Here is an 18,977-nt window from a genome sequence, read left to right on the forward strand (position 1 = left end):
GGAGAAACTCGATCAACTACGAGTGAGGATATGATTAATCGTAATAGAAACGGTATAAACTTGATTTCAATAACAGAAATTGAAACTGCTGTATCTTCTACCCACTAAAGGTTTCTAAAATGTCTAGAAAATAATGGAGTTCACTTTGAACACTTGTTAAATTAAAATTGTAAATTTATGTCCTATTTCCTGTTTTATTTTTATGAACAGATTATTTTTATTTTAGCTATTATTGTTAATTTAATAAATATAGTTTATTTCAGATTGTTATTAAATTATTTGAACACTCGGACTCCTAGTGGTAGGAATAATTTATCAGGTCCTCGGTATTCTATGCAGATAAATACTGGATGTTGCAATAAAAAACGTATTTTTCTTTAACTCCTCAAAAAATATCATTTTATCAACTTTTGTTAATAACTTCAGTCTGAAAGAAGATACAAGGTTCTGGCTTGAGATATTTTTTTCGTTATTTTTTGTGTAAAAACACCATAAAATTAAAAAGGTAGCATTACGTTTGAATTTTTAAATTGAAATTCAATTTAATGTTATAATTAAGCAATCAATTACCGTTTCAACAAGCCCAACTTCATTGAAATAGGTTTACGTAATCCAGAGTTGTCTTACTTTTTGTCATAGGAAATAATTTTCACCCCCCTTCCTATATTTTTTGAGATGGAGCAAAATTTTTCCTACAAAAATTTTGAAGAATGAGCAGAAGATCTCAAAAACATTAAGTTGTACCTATCGTTCCACTTGATTTTTTTAAAATAAAGCAGTTTTTTATTTTTATTTTAGAAATATACCCTCTAGCGGCCAAAATTAGAAGCTAAAAATAATTTTCCTGAATTTCTAGTGACCATATTAGTCATCAATTTTTTTCCCGATCTATAGGACAAATAGTTTCAGAGTTACAGCCGGTCGATGACCTTAATAGGACACCTGGTATATTGTATTTTATTAACAAATTCCGGATACTTTTTTGGCAGAATGTTTTAGAGATATATTGTACACGGCATATCCTAGTCATTCTAATATTATTAAAACAAAATGTTTAAAAACAAATAAATGATCTGTTACTGAGAACCTGAATCTTGTTTTTTTTTTCTCTTAAGGTTTAGTCGTATTGTTATATTTTAAAATAAAATTGAGTTGCATAAAGTAATGAAATGTATTTTACAATTTATTTAGAAAAGTAATAAATAAATAAAATAATAATCTATATTATTAGAGTAATAGTATTTAACACATAATTATATTTAGTATATAAGGATAATTTTAGATTTCGTTTTCTCTAACTTCTCTTTGGCAATTCTAATCACGCGAATTTTATCGTCCAAACTAGCCACTTGAAACGTAATACTCCCGTCCTCTTCCTTCTTAGCATTAACCACTGGAATGTGCAGGCCTAATTTCTCCTGTAGGATAATTTGGGCGGTATACTGGGCGTCGTCATAGGGAGGAAGGATGCCCTCAAACCTCAGTGTTCTAGACAACGTATCGTCTTTCGCGACGACATTCCTCAGGACATCATTTATCTCTTTTAACGTCTTTATGTCGCCGTTTAGTTCGTCCACAGTGTTGGATAGGTTCAAAGCCGCTTCACACATGGGACTGTACTGTGGTGTTCCGGAATTGGACGACGCGTGAGAACGATTGTGGGGCTGTTCCTCCACGATATCTGCAACAAATTTAATCAATAGGTGACATGTTTCTCGTAAATGAAAGCGGTTTGGATGGGTTTTATTTAAGTGGACGGCGATAAACTATGGCGTGAACAGTAAATGTAATTTGACAAATGGTTCCTCATTCAACTGTGTAAATCGGATTCATGCATATGAAAACTACATATTTAAATGAAACATATTTTCATTAATAAAATATTGACTTTGGAGTTGCCTCTAAGCTGTAATGAGGGGAAGTAGATTATTTTCTATCAATAATTTCCTATTCAAATTCCAGCGATTTCTGCACTAGAACACAATACATGATACAATTTTGACATGTTTGGGATGGTTCTCTCCAAAAAGACAGGTAAAAATTAAGTGTTCAATTTTTGACATAACTTGAAGTATGAAACTCTCTTCCCAATATTTGTATTGTTCAAGAAGTAGAAAAATAGCGTAATTTTTATACTACACTTACAGAGTGTTTTAGGCCCAAAATATTCGGGTGGTCAGAATATAAATTTAGGAAAATATTTTCTTTTTGAGATTAAAGTTATTGAAATTTGAACTTTGACGATATAGATTTATCAAAATTGAATTAATTACTTATTTAGTAAATGATAGAAGGAATAGCTATCTCTAAAGGCGCCAGAAATCCAATGTCACTGGGATGTTTTGAAAAGTTGATTACTGCTTTTAATTCTAGTTGTTTTTGAGGAAAACGGATGTCTTGCATTTTCGATTTACTACTTTTTTAATTTACTTTACCATTATCAAGCAAATACCTTAAAATAACTAAAACTAGGTACTCCTATTTATTTAATAGAATATCTCTACCTAACTGAAAAGAAACATAAATTTTAAATAAATGACTTGGCAGCATAGTTATTTGTGAACAGGTTGATTCTTTGATCCAAATGATCATTTTGGCAAAAGAACTTATTTGTATAAAAAAAAATTTCTGCAGCGAAAATACCCAATTAAATAAGACAAAATACGACAAATAAATAGTTGCAGAACAATTATTTCACAAAAAAAGCTTATACAGGGTGTTAAAAAAGAGTGTAAAATATTTCAGGAGGTATAATAGTATGAAGCAAAATAAGCAGAAAAGTCTTAATAAACATGGGTTCGCAAAGTAACGGTTGCGGAGATATGGACCACTATTCGTTTTTCAAACATTTTATTTTATTAGGAATAAACCGACAAAGGAAGCTTTTAACAAACAAAAAACAAAGTTACAGAAGATGTTCAAAGTGCCCTCCGTCCATTTCCAAGCAGGCACGACATCTTCGTCTCAACGATATTCGAACTCTTTCGAAAACACCCTCCTTGGTTTGGATTTCTTGACACTTTTGATTAATCCGTAGCTGCAGCTCTTCCAGGCTATTTACAGGAGTACCATACACTAATGTCTTCAAATATCCCCAAACAAAGAAATCTAGAGGGTTCAGATCAGGCGATCTTGGAGGCCATAAAACAGGTCCGGCCCTTCCTACCCATCTATGTGGAAAAGTTTGGTGTAAATGCTCTCTAACGGCCATGGAAAAATGAGCTGGAGCACCATCATGCTGGAACCACATTTGTTGCCTCTGATTCAAAGGAATGTCTTCCAAAAACTCATACAGTGTGTTCTGCAGAAAGTTGAGGTAAGCAGCGCCTGTTAATCGGTTTGGTAAAACAACAGGACCTAGAAACCTGTCACCTACAATACCCATCCAAATGTTTAATGAAAAACGTGCCTGATGTCCAGATTCTATTAGAGCATGAGGATTTTCGTCGGCCCAAATATGCGTATTGTGAAAATTAAACACTCCATTTCTTGTGAACCCGGCCTCATCAGTAAAAAGAATGTTTGCAAGAAAACGAGGGTCTTCAGCATCATGACGTAGAAACCAGCGGCAAAAAACCAAACGTGCTTGATGATCATTTATTGGATTTAAGGCCTGTACTCGTTGCACATGGTATGGATAAAGCAGTTGCTCGTGAAGGATTCTCCAAACAAGAGGACCACTAATTCCTACCTCGGCTGATATTCTCCGCACACTCGTACCTGGATTCTGCTCTACCAGTGCTAGAATTTCTTCTTCTGCTCTAGGAGTGGATACCGACCTTGGTCTTCCGGATAAATGGCACTGTTTGCTCAAGGAACCGGTATCACGCAATCTTTGGTGAATTCTTCCAAACATGCGTTGTGAAGGAATCTGGCGATTTGGATAAGCGTCAACATAAAGACGTCGCGCTTCGGTGGCGTTCCCATTAGCACGACCATACATGAAATGCATGTCTGTTAATTCTGCGTTAGAGTAACCAGCCATAGCGAAAGAAAACTTGTGCACTGAGAACAACTGTCAAATACGTACTGTTTATTTCACTAAACATCAACCAACTATTATAAGAAAATACACAACGTTTTTGCAAAATAAAAAAAGATGCTAAAAATCATTAAACATTCCATATCTCCGCAACCGTTACTTTGCGGACCCATGTTTATTGAGACTTTTCTGCTTATTTTGGTTCATACTATTACTTCCTTAAATATTTTACACTCTTTTTTAACACCCTGTATACTATTTTGCTATAAATGCGATTTTAAATGCACACAATGTAATACATATATACAAAGTCGAAAAAAATACTTACACAATTTTGCATTTTACTAGAGGCAAAATGACACAAAAAGGTACTCTTGTTTCAATATCGATAATCTTTAAAAACACTAGGATGTTTTTATATTTAATGTAATTGATGAGAATTGTTAGTCACAACTGTTAAAACAATTTTAAATTTTCGAAGTAACCAATTTGTGCTTTACGATATTTAAAATGTTGTTCCCAGCTCATTTACATTGCTAAATTAATAAATTTAAATAATTTTTAAAGGAAGTCTCTGTTAATAACTTTCGACGGAAAAGAACTGAAGAAAAGTTGTACCATAGAGAGGATTGAGGTTTCCCTTTCTACTTCGTATAAAATAATTTAAGGAAAGACAAAGTTAATACTCATTTTCGTCCTATAGTATATCACTATGGTTTGGATTATACTGCGGATAAAATTAATTTCTACAATTATATCTACTTTTCTCAAAACTAGTTATAAATCTTGTCTAAATTATAAAACGATCTTTTTAGCATGTTTTAAAGATTATTATTATTGGGATTTATTCTTATTCATTTGAATGTCCTTCATTGGTTATACATATTTCTTTGAATTGTATAGTGGCATTTAACTTCGCAGTTTTATTTCGACACTACAACTCAAAAATATATTTATTGTTCATTAATTTAAACATCCGGTACGTACCTAATTTTATCGATTCATTATGAACCATAAATATTCAACTAATTTTTGGATATATTTAATTTCAGGTATAACCTTCAGATAAGAAAAGGAGGTATTTTGAAATATTTTCCATTTCATTTACAAAAAAATATACTACTAAAATATGCGTATATAGTGTTATGATTTGTTCTTAAAACATATAAAAAAGGGACCAATGTAGAATTTTCGAAATAAATAGAAATATTCAATAGTAATACAGATAAAACTGACACAAAAGGGATGTGGAACACAGAAAATATTAAAATGAAGGATATTTTTAAATGTAAAATAAGTTTGCAGTAATATAAGTTAAAATCATTCGATAAAACGTCTCAACTGTCAAAATTATATGATTGAAACTAAAATTATACATTAAATAGTAAATAAAATACACTCAAGCATTATAAAAAAGTTAAAAAGCATAAAAAAGAACCATTTAGTAAAGTCAGATATTAATGTACAGACTAGAAAGGTAGGCAAACTTCGCTGACGCGAAGTTTGACCTTTCTCTCGGGCCTTTGGCCCTCGAGCCGCGCTGCGCGCGGCCCGAGCACCGCTCCGCGGTGCTCTCCTCGCTGGTTAGTAAATATAACATTTTTTGAAACACCCTGTACTTTAGTTTTTAAACACCCCGTATATAAAAGTTTATTGAGAACGTTTTTCAAAAAAGAGTAGGCCCCGCTCGGGGNATTCATTATGAACCATAAATATTCAACTAATTTTTGGATATATTTAATTTCAGGTATAACCTTCAGATAAGAAAAGGAGGTATTTTGAAATATTTTCCATTTCATTTACAAAAAAATATACTACAAAAATATGCGTATATAGTGTTATGATTTGTTCTTAAAACATATAAAAAAGGGACCAATGTAAAATTTTCGAAATAAATAGAAATATTCAATAGTAATACAGATAAAACTGACACAAAAGGGATGTGGAACACAGAAAATATTAAAATGAAGGATATTTTTAAATGTAAAATAAGTTTGCAGTAATATAAGTTAAAATCATTCGATAAAACGTCTCAACTGTCAAAATTATATGATTGAAACTAAAATTATACATTAAATAGTAAATAAAATACACTCAAGCATTATAAAAAAGTTAAAAAGCATAATAAAGAACCATTTAGTAAAGTCAGATATCATATTAATGTACAGATATAAGCAAAGGGAAAAGTTCAGAATTATGACAAGTTGTGGAAAGGAAAAGAAAAAGGAAAGCTATGGGAAAAGGAATTTCACACATAAATGAGTAACATGCAATAAATCTTGTAGAAATGAAAATATAGCATAGCAAGCAGTATTTATGAGTGCAATTAAACCAGAGCCATTGTAAAAAGTTTCATATTATGTTTATAAAATGACAGATCTGTGATCGTCAGAATTTGTAAATTTCTAGTTTTAAAAGTGTTGTAGAACTGCAAAATAGTTTGTGCAGTGTGCAAAAGACCTTCTTAACATCATAAACTGTATTGAGGTTCCAACCCAAGTTCAAATTTGTGTGTAAACTTTAAAATTGATGAACCTAAAACTTTTCAATCGTTATGTTTCAAAAAACAGTAAAGGACTGTTAGAAGAGTGAAAAAGGGTAAATAGTAAAGACAGTGAATGGACAGACAGTCAGAAAAGTAAGCTGTATAGCTTAATTTAGCTAAAATTTTCAAAATTAAGTAAAATTTGGTTAGAGTTTGAGAGTTAACCTAGAAAGAAGTTAGTGGTATCAAAAAATGCAGAAAAATGTAAAGAATCTGAATATGTAAAGATCTGCAGTTTAGAATATGCATAAAGTCAGTATTCTGAAAATAAAAATTCTCGAAGGTTTAGTTTGACATTTCCATAGCAACATTTCCTTTGTTTCCACTTCAATAAAACCAAAAATTGAGCTCAAGGTAGCTAGCTAGTCTCTCATAAGTTTCGGAAGCAGTAGCATCGTTAGTTTGATACCTAAAATAACAATTGAATATCAATAAAAATCAATAAGGACGTGAAAATTATCTACCCAGCCAGCTGAAACGTGAAACGTCAGTCGCAGGAAATAATGTCAAAAACACAATGTCCATACATGGTTAAAATTCCGAAAAGTTTATAATCACCATTAACAGTAAACATAAAGTTTAACACTAAAATTTGAACTAGTTAAAAAAGGTAGTGAAATAAATAAAGTGGAAAATCACAAAGTGTAGTACAGTGGCGTCTTATAACATTACAGTGGTTGCAGTCAGAACGAGTTTCTGGACAACAACGTAGAAAATACCTTCGACCTAGAAACAGCATATGGACCCATCGCATATCCAGAGTTGGAAAGAAACCAGCATAACTGCGAAACGTATTGCGAGTTGTATATAGATACTTGGCCAGTATTGGCCAATTCAAATTGAAATTTCAAATATTAAACACGTAAAATTCTAAAATAAATTTTTATTTTGTCAAATCTTGACATGTCCACAGAAAAACATCTAATCATAACATTGAAATTTTAAATTAAGAGCGGGAAATTCTTTATAATTGTTTTATTTAGTCTAAGGATACAATTTTGTCAATTATTAAAATTACAGTTACCTACAAAAATTGTAATATATTCACAATTGTGAAACTTTAAAAATATCTTTAATTTTAAACTACTTTCAGCAAAATCAAATTAAAACAAAATAGAATAACAGGAAACCACACCGTGAAGTTGAGTGACCTCTACTCAATGAAAACAATTTCAAATATCTAAATATAAATTTTTTTCATCAAATGGCGCCCAACTAATAATTAACAACATAAAATTCAAACAAACAACAAAAGCAAAACAACATTCAAAATTAAATATAATAACATAATAATAGATATTAATATTCTTTAATTATGTAACATGATAAAAAAAGTATTGAATTGAGCTTGTGAACCAAATTGCATGATTACGTTTTAAAATATTTAGGATAACTTTGAAAATAATGTCTGTGGATCTGAGAAGTTTTAAAGAGTTGGGATTATAATGATGAATTAAATTACAGAATACGAATATATTAGATGATGTTGTCTGAACTAATTATTTGTGGAATAATACTTGACTTTTAAACATCTGAGTATTTTGCCACATGTGAAAAAGATCTAGAAATCTTTCCAAAAATCTCACACTGAAAAAATGATAAATAAATAATACGTACTTAATAACTAATTCATACTTTATTTGTCTTTTTTTTCGTTGTTGGTGCCGACTGTTACGATTTAGCCCAATATCTAAGGCAAAGTCCCCTTGGACTATTTGATCTTTTATTATATAACATCACTGAATATTAATATTGTGAATGTTTCAATTCGCGTTAAAGTTGGTTGTTTGTAACTGTCATTGCACACAATTGCACATCAAAAAGTCTCTCAATATCAGTCTAGTCTGGGTAAAATTACAGTAAGCACGAATTTGAGTATATGCTATAGACATAAAGTGAATATATAATTTGTCATATCAAGCTGGATACTCGAATACTGAATAATATGTAGTTTGGACCTAGGTTATGGTCAGTGTTAGAACCTGTTCAGTGGTGATTAATTAGCAGTTGCCCTATTCGAAATTTATTTTGTGAACGACCAATCATAATGGTTGAGTTTTTATGAAATTTAATTCAATAAAAACCCTTGTCGGAGCGACTTGAAGCTCTCTTTGATTTTCTGGTAAAGCAACGAGCTCGTGTGTGATTTTAAATCTAAACCGAAAGTTTACCTAAATTTAATCACCTGTGAACAATGAAATCCATCGTATAAAGGTGATTAAACAAATATTTAAATTTCTAGTTTTTTAAATTCAAACTAGTAGATTTCAGTTTTCTTAACCACTTGAATTTTTCTTATTTTCTATGACCTTCAATGCCGTACAACCACGTGCTAATAGAATTCCGTTTTTTCCTCTCTCATTAGAGCTTACCAGTAAAGATTTATAAAGGTTACAAAGATTTATCTATAAAGATTACAAAGAGTTGTTTAAAAATTTATGAGTAAAGATTTTCTTCAGTAAAGAAAATTTAAAATCAAATTAATATCGAAATAAAGTATTTTCGAGTAAAGATTTTGATTAAGATTTCAGGCTCGAGTTAATGTTTGATTAAAGATTTGTATAAAGTTTAAAAATTAAAGATTTATAATTAAAATTATAATAAGTAAAGAATTTTCGAGTCGTTAGCGAAGATTAGTAACTAAAGTAAGTAAAGTCATACAAGATTTAATGAAGATTTAAGAGAAGTTGCCATCCATCGTTGGTCTATTCTAAGTGAACTTTGAACAGCAAGTAAATAATTTTTATGGTAGCCTGGTAGAGATTTCGGTCAACCACTGCGACATCAGATTCGTAAACCCCGATTCCGGCACACTCCGGACCATCTATACACACCCATGAACTCCGCAGAACATCCCAGTACACCCCAGGACGACAATTTGTAAAAAACATACTTCATTTGTGCATTTTGTTTCTATGCAAATCTCTACCTACGAGGTGAGGAAACATTTATAGAGTATAATAAGTTTAATTTATTTGTAGGTTGGCGCCCGTTTAACATCATTTTATAAAAATTAGAACTAACCCACTTCTCATGTGCCTCCGCTACAAGAGCTGCCGATCTCTTTATAGTATGAACTTTTACAAAATACGCTATAATGGTTTCATACTAATTAGTCAGAAATCGGTTTATTTCTGGCGATTCTACCGACGAATGATTTTAGCTGTTTACTAGATATTGGAGAAATTAAATGCTGAATAAGGCTGTAATCTGCAGAACAGTTGTTTCCCACAATATAAAAAGATATCTTTTAAAAATAATTTCCACGTTTGTAAACACTATATACAAATAAAAAATGCTACTAATGGATGCATCCACTTATTAATAATTCGATATTAAATACGATTCAAATATATATATGAACGATATTAAAGGAATCATACAAGTACTATGAATTGTTCTTCCAGCATGTTTTTGTATACTATTGAACTTATGTGTTAGTTATCCATGATTTTAATGAATTATTATTATTTTTTATTTTATAATTCAAACTGTTGCAAATAACCTTGAGTTATACAATACTGGAAATTTCTCAATCATACCCTGAAGTTCCCTGTAGGCATAAATTTAAATTCTGCTGATCGCCCTAACGCTAACCCAATTTTCCCCGTTGCGCTCGTGATTTTTCGTCCATCTTAAACTTTACGGCTATAAATAGACCCCGGTTCGCGTTAATATAAACTAAAATTGACACGTTTACGAGCCGCCCGCTAAATAAATTAAAAAGCTTTCGTGTTTTCGTGAATTTGACACGCGATCTGGGAATCGGTTATGCCCAGAATTGTTTATGTTTTATTCATGTTCTCAGTTAATTATTACACCTATGCACAGAGTATGTTCGCGGATAATTCGTTGCGATACGGCCGCTTTACAAAGCCATAAAATTAATTTTTAACGCTTATGGCTTTCTGCCGTGAACGACGGTATTTTTCTAGTACGGTTCGAATTATAGTAAGTAGAAAGGTTTCGGGTGGTATCGGTTGTATATGGGTATATATGTGTATTTTTTTTACTGTATTTTAAAGGTATTGGTTAAAACAAATAAAAAAATTAAATCAAACAATCTCCTTCAATACCAGAATTTTAGGTAGGCCAAAAATATCTAACCACAGGCAAGATTCGTAACTGCTGATATTGTGAATATGGGAATAGGATTAAATTAAACCACAATAATACCTATTAAACAATCAATAATTAATAATTATCTAAATACAGATACAAATACAATACAGATTGGTCTACTTGGGTATAACGACAGCTGCGCTAGAAGTCATGCTAAATCTACAACCGCTCCATACAGTGGTGGCAAGAGAAGTGTGGTTATCATACCGACTCAGGAATAGTAACGACTGAGAAGTAGTCCCTATTTCAGGATTATGGAATCATCTATGTCGGAACCAACTCTGAGGATGGCATCCGACAAGATGGTTCCAAGGTTTCACTTCCACAAGCCATTCGAAACTCAAATGGAAGATCAGAGCAAATGGGAGGAAAGGTTTGATTTCCTGAAAGATCCTGGTATGGTTTATGGATGACTCCAAAACGACCAGGGAGGCGGGTGCAGGAATATATGGACTCAGACCCAGACGGAGTGCAAGCTGCAGTCGGAGGAGGTTTCCCACTGTATTCCAAACAGATATCTTCGCGACAATGTACATAGAGGTTATAATCATAAACTTATATACATATTCTCTGATAGTTAATCAGCAATTAAAGCTTTAGCCACACACACACACACACACACAAGGTAGTTCAAAACTTGCGTGGGAATGTTTCCAAATGCTGATTGAACTAACTGCCATTAGATTGTGTTGGGTTCCCGGACACAAAAACGACGGAAATGAGAAAGCAGATGAACTTGCTAGGAAGAGGTCCGAAGAAATAGAATTCATTGGTCTGGAGCCCTCCTGTGGCACATGTGATCAGGGGGCTTTAGGCAAATGGACTGAGTCAGAACATAGAAAATATTGGGGTAATGCCAGGGTAAAACCGTGTGAAGAAACTTATGGGAGTGTTCTTTCCACAAAGCAACGAATGAGTTGCTGAGCTTGACTAAAAATCGTCTTAGGAAAGTGACGGGACTTACAACGTGACATTGTCACTTTAGGAAACATCTATACAATCTAAGGCTTGTAGATAGTTTGGTCTGCTGGTGATGTGACTTGGATGATGAAGCTTTACTGTTAATGTAGTAGAATGACGTTCCTAGGAAAACCCGTTCTGGAACCTAAGGAACTGAGAGAAGTGTCAGTAAGGAAGCTTTTGGACTTTGTAAAAAGGACAAAACTCAGGTATCACAATGTCAGGGTGTCCCAAAATTCACGTAACATTTGAATTTTGCGCCATTTGTGAAGTAAATTCTTGCCAACTAAAAAAAGACAGCGTGACAGCTTACAGTTCAGGGCTATTAAAAATGGAACGCTGCAGGAAGGAACAACACGTTTTCATTGTTGAGTAATATTTTAAAAATAATAAAGGTTTAGTAGTTACAGTTCGCAGTTTTCTTACAAAATATGTCCGGAATAATGATTTAACTTCATTATCTGTGAAGAAATTAATTGANGGTTATAATCATAAACTTATATACATATTCTCTGATAGTTAATCAGCAATTAAAGCTTTAGCCACACACACACACACACACACAAGGTAGTTCAACTTGCGTGGGAATGTTTCCAAATGCTGATTGAACTAACTGCCATTAGATTGTGTTGGGTTCCAGGACTCAAAAACGACGAAAATGAGAACGCGGATGAACTTGCTAGGAAGAGGTTCGAAGAAATAGAATTCTTTGGTCTGGAGCCCTTCTGTGACACATGTGATCAGGGGGGCTTTAGGCAAATGGACTGAGTCAGAACATAGAAAGTATTGGGGTTCAATGCCAGGGTAAAACCGTGCGAAGAAACTTATGGGAGTGTTTTTTCACAAAGCAATGAATGAGTTGCTGAGCTTGACTAAAAATCGTCTTAGGAAAGTGACGGGACTTACAACGTGACATTGTCACTTTAGGAAACATCTATACAATTTCCTAGGAAAACCTGTTCTGGAACCTAAGGAACTGAGAGAAGTTTCAGTAAGGAAGCTTTTGGGCTTTGTAAAAAGGACAAAACTACTTGCTGAATATTACTGAACAGAGAGATGCACAATACGCTTGATAAGGCCGCGGTGCTATAGAACTTGAACATAATCAAACGACAGGTATAAAAAAATATATAGTTGTTCTATAATTCAACGCTCATTGGAGCATGTTACTCATATAGTAGTTGTTTCCAGCAATATCAGCAGTCTGCCAGGTTAGATATCATTTGCATACTTAGATCTCTGCTACCGAAGAACATTGTTTGACTTCATTTGATAAGATTTGTTTGAATTAGAATTAGAATTTAAAATAGAGGAAAAAGGAAAATCAAAGACTAACTAGCGGCGTCGAAATTACAATGGATCTGCAGGGTTGAACTAGCAAAAAAAAGTCATTTGATGTTAAAGGGAATTTTCTTTTATACAGATTTTGATAGACAATTTCCAATTAAATCTTTTGTACCTCCAGAAATTTTTTTATCCAATTGATGAAAATCCGTGAATCATGACAAAATTATTCGCATTTTTAGCCGCGAAAAATGTGAAAATACATGAAAGTTCTGCAAAAACGCATTTATTTAAATGAAATCGATTCAATATTTCAATAACTATTTGTCTCTATTTGTTGAGAAATTTAAGCACCCATGATTCCTTGCTGACGAGCCTCTAATAACAATGTCAAGATTTTTGCTCATATAAATTTTTTAAAGTAAAAAATATTTTTTTACAGTTGAAACCCTCTCAGACCCCTCTATTCTGTAACTGCTGATTAGATTTTTGTTGCAAATTTTACATACATTGATTAAAAACCGTGTTTCACCTCCAATCGTAGAGCTTATAGGAAAAATTTAATATTACTCTTTATGTTCTTATTAATGAGAGGAATCAATATTGGTATTGAAGAATATCTTAATTAATATAATTTACATTAATATAAATACATAATATAATACATTAATATAAATTAATGGAGTTTTCTATAGACTTGTATGCTTTTCGCTTCTTTTATTTGTAATGCAACTAGAACTAGATTTTCATCTAGTAGTCAATAAATGCCATCACAAGTTGAATAAGATGATTTATAATAATAAAAATCTGGGATAAAGAAATTTTTATACAGGCAGTGAAAGGCAGAAATTACGAGTTATCTGGAAATAATTTATATGATTACATTTCTATAAATATTAATACGATAATACGAGCAATCGTCTGCATCGTCAGAAATTCTAAAAAATGGCAAGACGTTTTATTAAGAAAAGTTGTTTAGACATTTAATGGACATATACTAATTTTGGAAGGAATTAGAGAATATAAATATATTATGAATATTTTTTAAATAAAAATATTCAAATTAACAATACACAAATATTACTGGGAATGGAAGTACCTCAATTCAACATGAATTCAACATTAGAATTTACAACTAACATTTATTAATATCAATACAGATTAAATGTCAAACAAATTTGAAATCACTACGGGTGTTATAGGATAATATTACCCCACACCAAGGTACATAGTTCAAGCCAGAGGCCCTCGGGTGTCACAATGTCAGGGTGTACCAAAATTCACGTAAGATTTGAATTTTGCGCCATTTGTGAAGTAAATTCTTGCCAACTAAAAAAAGACAGCGTGACAGCTTACAGTTCAAGGCTATTAAAAATGGAACGCTGCACGAAGGAACAACACGTTTTCATTGTTGAGTAATATTTTAAAAATAATAAAGGTTTAGTAGTTACAGTTCGCAGTTTTCTTACAAAATATGTCCGGAATAATGATTTAACTTCATTATCTGTGGAGAAATTAATTGAAAAAATTAGGGAGACTGGATCAATTAGTGATCTTAAACACTGGCCGTCCTTCAAGAAGTTGTTCAACATATGAAGCAGTTCGTGAGAGTGTTGCTGAGATTCCAGGAATATCAATTCGGCACCGTCAAGAAATGGACATTTCGAAAAGCTTTGTACAGCGCATTGTCACGAAAGATTTGCATTTTTATGCTTACAAAGTTCAATTGACTCAAGAACTGAAGTCTGCTGACCACGTAAGCGCAGAGAGTTCGATTATGAAACAAGTGGATGCTAATTTTGCGAACAAAATCATCTTCAGTGATGAGGCTCATTTTCATCTTGATGGCTTCATTAGTCGATAAAATTGTCGGATTTGGTATTCAAAAAATCCACGAGTGATTGTTGAGAAACAAATGCATCCACAACATGTCGCCGTTTGGTGCGGATTATTCTTCAAAAATGCGGCTGGTCAGGCAATAAGGGTTAATGGTACTCGCTGTCGCCATATGATAATCCAGTTTTTTGTGGCTAAATTGCAAGATATGGCTTCAACAAGACGGGGCGACATGCCATATAACCCAAGAAACAGTTAATTTACTGAATTTCCTGATCGTGTCGTTTCGGTGATCAGAATTGGCCGCCCCGATCATGCGATTTAACGTCGTTGGACTTTTTCTTTGGAGTTGTTCGAGGTCTAAGGTTTATGCCAACAATCCTACAACCACCCACGCCTTGAAGGAGGAAATTGAGCGCTGTATCAACAAAATTCATATCAACAAAATTCAGACTTATTTATGCAAAACGATCATGAAACATTTCAACAAAAGTGTGCGTGTGTGCCAGCAAAGCCGTAAAGGCCATTTATCCGATATGCTTTTCTTTTCCGCAACCCTATACTGTAAACTTTATGAATAAATAAAAAAATTTCATTTTTTATTTAAAAACCTGTGTTTTCTATTAAAATTACTTCTTGCATGAATTTTGGGACATCCCTTACATTAAACGATAAAATACTAGATAAAGTATACTACGATAAAGTAAATGATGTAAAAAATGGAATCTTTGTTTTTCAAAAAACAGGAAAAATTCAAATTATGTCAACCATTAAGAGATATTTAAATGACTTACTAAAAACATTGAAGCGAAATTTTTTGAAAACATTTATAATTTAAACATTTATTTAGCCAAATACAGTGATAATTTCACTTACTTATGTCACATTATTAATTAGGAAAGATAACTTAATTAAAAAATAAAATACTTTGACCCAAAATCTAATANCCACTTGACCCCCATTCCCATTTGAAAAAATTTAGGGGATAGCACCCCCACTTAGGGGGTTGAAGATTTTGGTATGCTTTTTGAGCCAAAAGTTGTCCCCCTCAGAAACAAATTTGACCTGTTTTTGGATTTTGCCGAAAAGTTCTTTACTACCCTGTAATGCCTTGCGGTACGTTTTCGATAGAATTATATTTATACATTTCCTGTCTGTTTCCATTATGATAGATTCCGTTTGCAAGTTTTAGTATGTTTAACATCTAATTTTTTAATTGTACGTTAAAGTAATTTAATTGCCTTTGTCTGTAATGTTTGAGTTTAGTACTTTATTTATTTGTTTATTTAATTGGGCATCTCTGCCACAGTGAAAAGAAAAACAAATTTAAAATAGGTAAAACTAAATTCATAACATCAATCGATTGATTCTTTTGACGGAAGGGGTTTACTATTTTTATTCTTTTCAGTGTAGTGTTAACACCCTGTATTTTGAAAACGAAGCATATGCGGACCAATGTTTATATGAACTTTTTGTCTTAAAATCACTCAAATAATTATCTGTTGAATTTATTGTACATACTTAATTAACACCCTGTATATAGATTTTAGTACCCATTTAGAGTAGCTTTCATGAATTTTTATTTCAACCCCTGAAGAAGTTATGAGCATTTGAATATTTTGGGTAAGAAATTTTCAAATACCTGTAACTCGGAGAGAACTAAAGATCTCGTAAACCTTTTTTGTTCATTTTGTTCGTTTTGAGATGTAGTTTTATAAAAAAAAATATAAAAATTATGCATCTTTACTGTTTTGAGGTGTTTTTTCATTTTTAAACCAAAAATATGCTTTTAAAGAGTTTCGATTTTTTCTCCGAAAAATTCTCAAAAAAAATCTTCATCTTTTAAAACGTAAAATTATGAGATAGATTCTAGAGCGGAATCTTCTTTGATAATGTTGCGTACATTATTAAACCAAATTTACTACAAAAAATTCAATATTCTTCTATTAATATTATTTCTTCGTTAACCTACATACAATACATAAATATTTTTTACTAAATATAAATAATCAAAAATATAACAACATATTATGGCATTATGCAACATAAACTTTCTAATACTGAAAAAAAGACAGAATATTTAGTTATTAATAATTTAGATATTTATAATATTAATAGAGGTAGTTTTAAAGATATAATATTTTTTGTCATGTGATTTACATATATAATAAAATTTGGTTTAATAGCGTACACTATTTGTAAAAATTTAAAATACAAAAAAATAGAATAAAGAAATATCCCTCTCTAGAACTTGTTTCAAAAATTTGCATATTGCAAGATGATATTTTTGAAAATTTTTTTAAGGAGATAAAAAAAATTATGATATCCTTAGGTATATGAAATTTTTTCTACCCAAAATATTCAAATGGGGGATTGAAATAAAAATTGGAAAAAATTCATGAAAGCTATTCTAAATGGTTACTAAAAAATATCAAAAACCACGACGTCAGTGATTTGCCATGGAACACCCATTATGTAAAAGTGATTATGGATTCGAATTATTGTAATTAGGTCCTAAATCACGAATAAAGAGCTCAAGCTGGTTGAGAGATTCGGATTATTGAGCCCTTATTTTGGTCAAGTAGATAAGTCTTATAAATAAATACTACGATTTTTTGACACACAACATGCGTACAACAAATTGAATGGATTTATTTGTATAGGTAAGTACAGTTTTGAATATCTAATTTTATAGAAATATTCTATAAAGGTACATATTAAAAATATAGCTGCCAAGTTTTTAAGAGAAATTGATAGTTTCTGCTCTTTTAACGTATATACAAATTTAACAGTCTATCTTAGTTTATATATTATTTAATTCACACCTTTCTCTATGTGGTAAAGTTATTAATACCTAAATGTTTTTTATAACATTACATGATAACCTAAGCAAGTAATACTTATTAGAATAGAGAAGTTATGAAGGAAAATGTATACAGGGTGTCCCGTTCATGTTTTGAAAAAAAAACTTGTGTGCAAGTTACTCATGGAAAAATAATAGGGATAGTTCATGTAAAGTTTTTTCTTCGACGCCCTGTTTTCGAGATACAATGTGTTGAAGTTCTTACTTTCCAAATGGTTTTCCTTAATTCACAGCCACACAAAAAAAAAGTTGGGTATACTTTTTATGCGACATATATTTTTCGTAGTAATTTGAACACGAATCTGGGGTCAGAATTGGCCCATCAAGTCACAATTTTTTCCTAACCTCAAAAAACTTGTGAAAAATAGTAAACATTGATGAAAATTTACTGGAAAAATTTGGAAAAAAATTTATTTCCACATCAAATAGTGCATTATATGTAAAAGATTCTGCTGAATTCAAATCCACTGTCAGAATTAAGCTAGAACGTGTGGTTTTTTCCTAACCTCAAAAAACCGAGCAGGAATCGCTATTTTCAAATTCTGAGCGGATTTTGACCAGATTTTGTATAAAGGGGTTTTTTGGGTCGCTGATTACGAATATGAATTCACATTGTAAAAATTCAAGATGGCTGATCCAATATGGCGGGTGTACTTTTTTGAAATCCACCGATTTCAGTAAAATTTGGCATCATAAGGATTGCTGGTTGATCTCACCTTCATTAATCACACATCTGGAGCCAGATTTTCATAAATCAAGGTAAAAGATTCCACTCCGTCTAAAAATGTGACTTCGCTTAAAAAAATGACTTAAGGACTCTACACATGTAATGATGTGTAGTGTGATGTGCTTGTTTCCATGGGACAAGACAAAAAAGTTTCTACTTTATTCTTTCATTTATTTAGTCGTGCATGGGCTTATGGTTTTCCAATCAGATTTTTTTAACTACTATGCAGTTTTCCTATGGCATTTAGATGCTTTTATTTCTTAATAATTTTAAAGTTCAAGGAAAAGGACACATTACTGCCACACAGCACATCACTGCATCTGCTTATGCCTTCAATCTAAAAATGTGACTTTGCCGAAAAAATGCCGCCTACTCGGCCTAAAATTATGACTCTGCCTACAAATTTTACCTTGATTTATGAAAATCTGGCTCCAGATGTGTGATTAATGAAGGTGAGATCAACCAGCAATCCTTATGATGCCAAATTTTACTGAAATCGGTGGATTTCAAAAAAGTACACCCGCCATATTGGATCAGCCATCTTGAATTTTTACAATGTGAATTCATATTCGTAATCAGCGACCCAAAAAACCCCTTTATACAAAATCTGGTCAAAATCCGCTCAGAATTTGAAAATAGCGATTCCTGCTCGGTTTTT

At 32.0% G+C, this 18,977-nt stretch overlaps 1 protein-coding gene across 1 annotated transcript in view; it reads right to left on the reverse strand.

Moving 5' to 3' along the window:
• Window positions 1-1,203: 1,203 nt before the first annotated feature.
• The window catches only part of LOC108914286 (gram-negative bacteria-binding protein 3), a 23,492-nt gene continuing 5,718 nt past the window's right edge, over window positions 1,204-18,977 (reverse strand). Inside the window, exon 2 of the mRNA XM_018720061.2 lies at window positions 1,204-1,681. Coding sequence (XP_018575577.1) covers window positions 1,260-1,681 — 422 coding nt within the window. The 3' untranslated portion in view covers window positions 1,204-1,259. The remainder of the gene's footprint in view (window positions 1,682-18,977) is intronic.

Source organism: Anoplophora glabripennis, unplaced genomic scaffold (assembly GCF_000390285.2).
Source record: "Anoplophora glabripennis isolate ALB-LARVAE unplaced genomic scaffold, Agla_2.0 scaffold901, whole genome shotgun sequence".
Lineage (NCBI taxonomy): Eukaryota > Metazoa > Arthropoda > Insecta > Coleoptera > Cerambycidae > Anoplophora > Anoplophora glabripennis.